The sequence below is a fragment of the Sycon ciliatum genome, chromosome 7, assembly GCF_964019385.1.
Source record: "Sycon ciliatum chromosome 7, ocSycCili1.1, whole genome shotgun sequence".
Taxonomy (NCBI): Eukaryota; Metazoa; Porifera; class Calcarea; order Leucosolenida; family Sycettidae; genus Sycon; species Sycon ciliatum.
Genome location: NC_088649.1, coordinates 17,326,377 through 17,336,376, shown reverse-complemented (window position 1 = coordinate 17,336,376; position 10,000 = coordinate 17,326,377). Strand labels below are relative to the sequence as shown.

The 10,000-nt window shown below is 46.0% G+C and overlaps 1 protein-coding gene across 1 annotated transcript in view; it reads left to right on the top strand.

Moving 5' to 3' along the window:
• LOC135821123 (chondroadherin-like protein) overlaps nt 1-10,000 on the top strand; it is a 24,101-nt gene that overhangs the window by 13,919 nt on the left and 182 nt on the right. The window contains exons 8-12 of the mRNA XM_065334189.1: nt 161-226; nt 3,398-3,528; nt 4,224-4,340; nt 7,101-7,417; nt 9,577-10,000. The exon at nt 9,577-10,000 is cut by the window's right edge and continues 182 nt beyond it. Coding sequence (XP_065190261.1) covers nt 161-226; nt 3,398-3,528; nt 4,224-4,340; nt 7,101-7,417; nt 9,577-9,582 — 637 coding nt within the window. The 3' untranslated portion in view covers nt 9,583-10,000. The remainder of the gene's footprint in view (nt 1-160; nt 227-3,397; nt 3,529-4,223; nt 4,341-7,100; nt 7,418-9,576) is intronic.

Genomic DNA, 10,000 nt, shown 5'->3' with positions numbered 1-10,000 from the left:
CACACACTCATGGCCAAGGCCAATGAAGGAGGAGGTGAGGGCGATTGTAGCCAGGCATGGCAAAAAAATGAGAAAAAGAAAGAAAGAAAGAAAAACAAGTGCAAATTAGAACAACATTAAAATTTTCCTTTCTCTGTCTCGATGTCCCTGTGTGTTGTAGGAACTTCAATGAAAATTCATTTGGGCAGATTCAGGCTGGAGCGTTCAGCGGCATGAACACGATTGCGTAAGTCCTAGCATAATTATAGTCGTGTATACAATTAGGGTTGCAAGGAATATTCGAATATTCGATTGATTTTGCTTAGGAATGGGTCTGCTCCCACACTGGAGCTCGCGCTGTTCCGCCGACGACTTGACACTGATTGATATTCGTTTTAGAAACACGATAGAAAGAATATTTTCCCCTTTGGAATATTTGTTTCAAGCAAGTGTATGGTTTAAGTACATTAACGCGTCGATCTACAGTTGTACAAACGCTGTAACACGTCCAGGAACTCTGCTGCTCAAGTGTCGATCGATCGTAGTTCTAGAATGCATGTAGTGATAAATATGTAAATGTGTGCGTGCTCTAAAAGTGTCCATCTGCAGTAGTAGTGATAGTACCAATGCCGTGACCTTGAATTGTGTGTGGTTGTATGTGCAGGAATGTGAGTATGTAGGAGCAGCCACTCAAACAATTTTTCCAAAAGAATACTTGACATTCGTTCGATAAGTAAAGTATTCGTTCGAAAAGTAAAGTATTGGTTCGTTAACCTTGTAGAATATTCGTTGCAACTATGACTTTTTGGCGGAATTTTGCAGGCTTCTATATGGGGCAGGCATCTATACAAGACAGGTATTTCTATGTATGTCAACACTAAAACCAGGCTTAATGTCACCACTAAAACAAGGCTTGTGTGCCGACAGTGTATCTTGAAAATCAGGCTTCTATTCAAACAGCCTTCTATTCAAACAGCCTTCTATTCAAACAGCCTTCTATATGAGAAAACGTTGTAAAAATAACGGAACTGGTTCGGATGTGATGTGCAGCGCTATGGGAATGGGTGTGTCCACCAGAATTCTTTTCACAGATGAAGCTGCAGGAAGCCTCAGCCCTTCTTCAAATATATGAGAAAAGCTTCAATAAAAGATACTACAGTCAACTTCGCCAATAACGACATTCGGCGGGGCATCAGAAAAATGTCCTTATTCGCGAAGTGTCCTTATAACCGAAGTCCCATTTGAATGTATGTGAACCCATATTTTGTATAGTATGATATGCATATCAAAATCAAGCTCTTTTCTTGCTCTATGTCAATGTGTACTTTATTTTCATATTGCAGTTGAAAGGAACTAAAAATTCAATATGCAAGGGAAATCAATTGAAAAATATGCCTTTTTGAGCCATCTACAGGGCCAGAGATATGTACATGTATGAAAATTTACTGTACAATCATGTACAACTACATGTACATTGTATACATATACATGTAGGTGTGCTGGTAAATCCAACAATTTTGATAAAAAAAGGAAGAAAAAGCCCCCCCCCCCCCCTTGGCTGCATTTTCTTGCATGTGTGCAATAATATCCATCACCGGTACCAGTGCACCATAGGTTCTGGTACTTCTGCATGACAGGTACATGTACTTGACTGACAGGTACTTGAAATAGCTGTCAAAAGCCCAGAAAGTCGTTATTCAAGCAGTGAATATGACCACGGGGCACTAAAAGCATGTCGCTATACGCGAATTGTCGTTATTCAGATAGTCGTTATATCCGAAGTCAAATGTATACAGTTAGATGGGACTTTGCTCTGGGCATGGAAATTCGGTCGTTATTCGCGAATTGTCGTTATATCCGCAGTCGTTATTAGCGAAGTTGACTGTACACGGTACCGCCGCGATTTCCCCGATTGAAAGGCGCACTCGATTATAAGTCACACCCCCATTTTGAGGTTTGAACCACATTGATTCCATACATGCATGTAAGTAGGATGTCACTCTCGATTGTAAGTCACATTCCCTTATTTACAAAAAAAAGAGAAGAAATACATGAGAACGAGGTCCACTGGTCTATCCATTGCTTTAGTCTGCGCTGCAATTGCGATGGGCAGATGTACGATAGAAGCGCTAAATTGTTGCGTCTGCGTCGCCTATTTGTATAATTGCCATCAATGGATGTTCTATAACAAAGAAAAGGACCAAGGAGCTACAAATAACACTATAATGTCCACTGACACCACCAGTTGCTGGACAATTAGCTCATGGGATAGTATTGCACGGCACTGACCGGCGGTACTGACGTTCTTCAACTATCTGGCTACCAGCTCTGCATGTATCTCTAGACAGTATAGGGTAAAGTGTAGTTCCTTGATCCTTTCCTTCGCTATAAATTTATCCTTGGCTTTCCATCCGAGTCAATGATTGTTCTGATTGAAAATAAAATGAACTAATATTCGCGGGATCTGCGTTGGCATCACTCGAGTGTTCAGAAACGCACAAACTATAGCCGTCGCATCCGCAGGCCACCACTACGCCTGTTCACCTTACAGGCGAATGCACAGCAATCTTTCATGAAAAAGTGCTCTGGAATAGATCTGGAAATCTGATGTGTTTCTCTGCAAATCATGGGGTCTGGACCTACCCAGGGTACGCAAACCGTGCAATTTTCTTTTCTTTTTTTATATTAGGAACTCAGATGGTGAGGCTAGGAAAAATTGTAACTTGGAAAAATGTGGGCACAAGTTAGGCGATCGAGTCCACCAACGAAACCGGATTGTGCACGTCTGACTGTTCAAAAATCTGGTTTCATTGACCCTAACAGGCCATCCCCATATTCTCGCCTGCCATACACGACTCATACATGACTCATACACGACTCGTACTCGACTCATACACGGCTCATACACGACTCATACACGACTCATACACGACTCATACACGACTCATACTCGACTCATACTCGACTCATACTCGACTCATACACGGCTCATACACGGCTCATACACGGCTCATACACGGCTCATACACGACTCATACACGATTCATACACGACTCGTACACGACTCGTGCACGACTCGTACACGACTCGTACACGACTCGTACACGACTCGTACACGACTCGTACACGACTCGTACACGACTCATACACGATTCATACAGCCTTCATGCAAGACTCTTGCAAGACTCATGGAAAGGTAGTCCATGTAACATGCAGATACATGTACTTGAAAAGTACGAGACATGCGAGAAGAGAAAAACTGTAAATAACTGCCCGTTTTGGGGTTTCAACCTAGGAATCTATATCCACATTTAGCTCCACAAAATATAATACTCTTAACCGTGAAAAATATACGTTCTACCAAATAATGCAACTCCACATTGGTTTGCATGATTTACGGTTTTTCTTCTTTGTACAGCATCATTCGTCTGCGTGGCAATCCGCTGTATCAAGATCATCGCCTGTGCTCCGCTCTCTACTATCCCGAAGAGAGGTTTGATTTTGAACTTAACTACGCCGTGAAGCAAAATTACTTTCAGTGGCACACCGGTGAGAGACTGTTGTCTTGACAACGAGCTGAGTGGTTTTTTTATTTTATTTTCGCAGATCCTAGGTGCGCTTGATTGGTGCGATTCGGCACAGGATCGCTTGGGAATATGGGTGCAGTGAGTCTGTATTTGGTTGGCAGGGGTGTCAATGGGCAATACTGAGTGATGCGATGGGAGGGGGGGGGTGCGGTATGTCCTAGCAAAAAAATGGATTTCTCAGCCAACAGGGCACGTTTTTAGCGCTCTGCAGGCGCTCTGGATTGACCATCATGGACGACAATTGGCACGACCATGGTCGCACTGGTCGTACCCTGTGTAATGCCCCCTGATTGGTCTGCAGTGGTGTTGCAATGTTTGATTGGTCAGCAGGGGGTCGATTCACATGGCTTCGCCAGTTTTGTGGATTAGACAGTTATCTGGCGCTTGTCTTGGTCTGTTTCATTCAGAATCAGATCCGCTATCGTTGCTATAAAGAGAGAATCTGTTGGTGCATATCCGGTGAATTTGCAGATTTGCGCGCTTCTCTTGCGACGGGCGTACACATGGTACACATGGTGTGTATGTGTGTTGTGTGTGTGTGTGCGTGCATGTGTGTGTGTGTGTGTGTGCGTGCATGTGTGTGTGTGTGTGTGTGTGTGTGTGTGTGTGTGTGCGTGCATGTGCTTGTGCGTGCGTGCGTGTTACTATACACTCTAGTCAATGACCTGTGCGGAAGACCCTGCAACACGTTCAGAACGACCTACATGAACATCTGCCCGAATGCATTCTGCACTGGAACAGTGGCTGCTTTCCAGTGCCATGTCGGAACTTGGGGTACGTACAAGCATGCCTGTACATGTCTGCCGTCGTTAGTAGATAACCCCAGGGCTTTCAAATTGTTTTTCTTTTACTGTAAACAAGTATTATTTCTACTATCCGGATGTGAATGTACGCTTTCAGGCGCCACGTGATTTTTCAGGCGTCAGAGGATTTGTATGAAATAGAAATAGAGAGGAAAAGGACATATGGAAACGAGTTAAGAGTAACTCTCCACCACTGTAACTAGATACTATATACAGTCAGAAAGTGCAACAACTGGGCACAAAACTGACAGAGTACTGAGACATTCGACGTCCTGACACCTAGCTTCAACACATCTCCGTAGCGCTAACCGACAGCCTTCCAACTTGGAAGGTTCAAGGTTATGGGAAGACCAAAGAGGGGAAGGCAAGCGCAACGAAAACGAGCACAAGCTACAGTCCCAACGGAACAAAGAATGTCGATTGTCACTGGACGATGACGAGACCAGTAGGCGATTTGACAAAGCGGTCTAACTACAATTCGAAGCAGCAAAGCAGCACACCACCCAACTTGGGTGGGTCAAACTGCATAGTATCTAGTTACAGTGGTGGCGAGTTACTCTTAACTCGTTTCCATATGTCCTTTTCCTTCCTACTTTTATTATTTGCTCAATACCCTAGTTAGAAATAGAGAGTGAGGTATTTGAGGAGAAAAGTCAGTTTGTCGATTAGAGACCAAGCCAAAAGATCAAAATGCACATGTCTGACGAATGAGTCAAGACAAAGAAAGCCTGTCACAATATTAATATTGTTGTCTACTCTCTGATGAGGTTTGTCACGCTTGTAACCAATGGGGTACTAACCAATGGGGTACTAACCAGGGTACTAACCAGGGTACTAACCAGGGTACTACTGTAACTGGTACCTGTATATTGTACAGTAAAAGCAAGAGTACATAACCCCCCAGAGTGTGCAGGAGTACATATTCAACCCCCAAGAGTACATATTTAACCCCCCAAGAGTACATATTTTACCCCCAGAGTGTGCAACGCCTGATCCAGCTCTGCATAGGGTCTTGGTCGAGCAGAATCGGACTTTTGCGTCATAACACCGTACACATCTGAGGGGAACCCGCGGAGTCGCGGGTACTCTTGGATCAAAAACAATGGTGCCCTGCCTCGAGACCGGCCTTGCGCTGGTGTGAAGTGTACGCATGACATCAGAAGATCCGATTACGGTCGACCAAGACCCTATGCAGAGCTGGATCGGCGTTGCACACTCTGGGGGGTTATGTACTCTTGGTAAAACCTGTCAAGGCGACCACTCGGATAAGGTGACCACCTGTCCTAGAAGACCACTGAAACCAGGACCAAGGGATGCTGTTTCCAGTCAAATGACCCTGGTTAAGGAGACCACCTGGTAACAGAGACCACACTTTGAAGGTCCCTTGAGCGGTCGTCTTACACAGATTTTACTGTATCTGGAATCCCAGCCAAGGTCCACACCAGTCCTCCTATTTCCTGAGTTGTGACCGTCTTTAGTGATCCTTCTTACTCGCTTTCTCTCTGTCTTCTGCTGTCACTCGCTTCTTCCACCTGTCCCATGCACTCACTCACTCCCTCACACACTCACACCATCATACACGACCTACGGCTGCGTACTGTCGTGGACATGGAAATCCGGTCGCACGTCTAGCGGCCCCCGGGCGCTGGCCATGCAGCCGTGGATAAGCGGTGCACACACATGGATGTTTATGCGCTGCATGCATGCAGCACGCTGACTGCATCGCCGCCATCGGATCAACATATTCACTGCATGCAGCGGTCTGTACGCGCTGAGGGCGCCGGCCCCGGTCAACCGACTGCATTTCCATGTCCGCTACAGTAGTTGCGATATCTGTAATGCAATGGAGGGATCCCTGAAAAACATGTCGGGCATATGAACATGTCAGGCATATGAAACAGGATTTTCGTCACTGATGTCCATTTCCGCTTAAGTACCCCATTTGACCGGACCTCTTGAAATCCCGATGCCATGGACCCTGCCAGAGAGTGGCACCAGTAAATTCGGGAAAAAAAGGTTTGCCTGGAGACTGTGACCCGGGTATCGATCCCGGTACCTCTCCCATGCTAAGCGAGCGCTCAACCGTGTGACCTATTCCCCCCATCCTATGTCCAGTTGTGGCATTGAAGCCGAGACCTTTGGTCGGTGGAGCCCCTGGTACCTCACCATCACTGCTGCCCAGTGCAGCCCCTGCTCAGTAGCTGTTTGCTTTTGTCCACATAATTATTTATTTTACGAGTTGGGTTTGTGAATAATAGTAAAAAAAGAAAAGAAAGGTTGATGGCACATGTGTGTACATGTTGTTGGCTTGACAGCATGTAACAAGGTGGAGACCACCGTGTTCGGAAACAGTGACCTTACTACAACCAGTTACGGTTGGTAGAGCCCCGGTCGGCTCCACCTTGTTGCATGCTGTCAACCAACAACATCTGTCTACTTGACAAGGTTTATCTGATACCATGTGTGTACACGTGCAATATAATTATGGTAGTTCATTCACTCTTTTTGTATATTATTATTTACATGCGAGACTATTGCCTTTTTATATAATTATTTACATGCGAGACCATTGCCTTTGTATAAAAGGGCAATGGTTTTGCATGTAAATACATGCGAAACCATTGCCCTTTTGTACACTATATCTGGGTCAGAATCATTATGTTCTTTCTGCTCTCTTCACCGTCTTCTTGTCGTGTTTGTGCCGCCGCCACCTCCTCTGCTGCTGCTGTAGCACCAGCTACAGCGGAACTAACGTGTGACGAGACCTCTTCTATACTGACCATGTTCAGCAGCAAGGAGGTTACCCCGGCAGGCGCGGCGGCATTGTGCACGCTTAATTTCGGGCGCAACGGTCACCTGCCGACGCCCGCGGACTTTGCGCACGGCTGCGTGACCAGGACGGTGGCCAAGGCGCGCGCCCGGTTCGGCCTCGCCTACGATCCCGTCGTCTGGCTCGGCCAGAAGAGCCTGGAGACCTATTACGCCAGCGACCGGTACACATACCGGCCCACGCGCAAGCTCTACTTCATGTGCTCACGACCTTCCTCCGTAAGTGCTGTCAACTTCTTCCTAGGAGCTTCCCGTATTGTATTGTATTGTATTGTATTGTATTGTATTGTATTGTATTGTATTGTATTGTATTGTATTCCTATTGTAGTGGACGGTGTTGTTTTACATGGAAACAAGGAAAACGGCGGAGCACAAGTTATGCGCTAGAGTCCGCTAGAGTGCACCAGATATACAGGTCCTCCCTCGTTAGTAGATAATCTCTGGGCCATCGAAAAAGTGATCTTATAACGAGACTTATCTTGTAGCAGGACTTGCAGCTAAAGGTGAAATAGGCACCACTTCGTTCTTACAGGGGCTACCCTCGATACAACATAAATTATCGATGCTTCAACTCGTTATAAGATAATTGAAAATCTCCAACATAACTCTTCCTTGGATTCAAAGGATCGTCCATACTCACGAATACATAGACATCATACGTTTCCTCGTTCTGCTTCATCCTACATGTTTTGGCCTTGGTCCTGCATGGTTAATATTATCTTATACTGAGGGTTTGGCACTCCAGGGACCTGGGCAAAGGGTTGTTATAACGGATTTTATGTACTAACGGATTATGTTGTAACCGGACCTGTAAACAGTTGTATAGACCACGTTTCGCCAGGGGATTTCAGATTTCTATTTCCTAACGGGGTTTATGTACTAACCGGACTCGTTATAATGAGGGAGGACCTGTACCAGGTTCACGAACAGTCGGACATATCCTGGTATGCACAAGATAGCACCAGACAAGATAGCACCAGCCTAACTAGTGCCCCGCCGTTTTCCTTGCTTCCATTTTAATATGTTCCTTCGCTCGTCATCTGAGTACCCATCGTATTGCTTACTGACGGATTCTCCAGAGGTAAATGGATTACATATCATAATTATGGGAGTCTCTCCAAACCAATAGAATAATGAAAATAGAAGTATGTAGGGAGTGGATGAAACTCAAATAAAATCTGAGACGTGTGAAGACCATAGGTCTGTGGGAAACACTCTAGTCAGATAATTTAAAGGTGCAGTCAAACCTGTCTAAGACGACCGCTCAAGGGACCTTCAAAACACGGTCTCTGCTGCCAGGTGGTCTCCTTTTCCAGGGTCATTTAGACTGGAAATAGCATCCCTTGGTGCTGGTTGCAGTGGTCTTCTGGGACAGGTGGTCGCCTTATCCGAGTGGTCGCCATGGCCGGTTTTACTGTATATCCTATAATCAAATGTTTCACCAGTTGTAGCAAGAGTACATAACCCCCCAGAGTGTGCAACTCCCATATACCCTGCTGTCCCGACAGAATTTCAGGTTGACGTCATTATTTATCATGCAATGCTCCTTGCACCAGTGATTTACAACATGTGTACGGGTGTCAACGCATCACACGTTTTTCTTTGCAATAATTTGTACAGGATCAGATCGGCTTGGGTCAACCGCAGGTTCCGGATTCGTCTGATAATCATTGTACAGTGTGCATTGCATCATCAAAACGACGTCAACTTGAAATTCTGTTGGGACAGCACCCATAGTCGAGTTGCACACTCGGGGGGGTTATGTACTCTTGGTTGTAGTCTTCGGGGTGCTGAGTCGAATGCTCTTCGTCCGAGGAAGCTGAGACTCTCCCTTCCTCCTTTATTCCCAAATCGAACTCGCACATTTCCACCGAGACTGGGTGACTGCCACCTACTAGATGTACATGTGGATTTGTATGCAAAAAGTCACTAAAAGCGCAATTTCGTTCTTATAAAAGCACGGATGACGGCGGTTGGTCCATTGTTGTAGTCTTTTGGACGCGGAGTCGACTGGTTTTGGTCCGAAAAGGCTGCGATGCAGCGCTCAGTCCGTATTCCCAATTGAACACGGGTGAGCAAGCGGTCACGTGCTCATGCTTACATCAGTCGCCTGGTCACCGTGCCTGCAGGCTACAACCTTCACACCAAGGTTCACCTCAAAGGTTCAAAGGTTCAACTCGAGCGACAAAAACAGGAATAGTTTAGTAGAATTGTAACACAAACACCACGAAGACAGGGTTCCTCCACGTTCCCCCTTTGCCCCCATGCTGGCTACCCGCCTGATCTTAGTATTCTCCGCGACAGGTTTATTTTATTTTATTTTTAGGTACCCACACTGTAGCTATTCATGTTCTGCGTTCTCTGGTTGTTGTTTGCAGGGCTGAGGATCGGCCGACATCGGGAACAGCACGCGGATGAGCGTCACGGGCACTGCAGGCAAGCATGACCTTGCTGAGAAGCAATGTAAGAGGAACAGGAGGCGTGCAGGTGAGAATCGCCTCGGTCGGTCGTCACCTGGCAGACGAAGAAGCTAGACGCACCTCATTCCTCTTTTAACTGCCATCTCTCTCTCTCTCTCTCTCCCCCCCCCCCCCCCCCCCCCCCTCTGTCTCTCTCAGATTTTTTTCCATTCAATGCACGTAATTGTTTTTAGTATTTGCTGTTATGGCCCAGAGCTCTCATTGCTATCACCATGACAACTATACACTAAAGCAATCTCTCATTGCTATCACCATGACAACTGTACACTAAGCAATCTCTCATCACAATGCTGTCTATTTTCACTTGTCTGGTCTACACGCA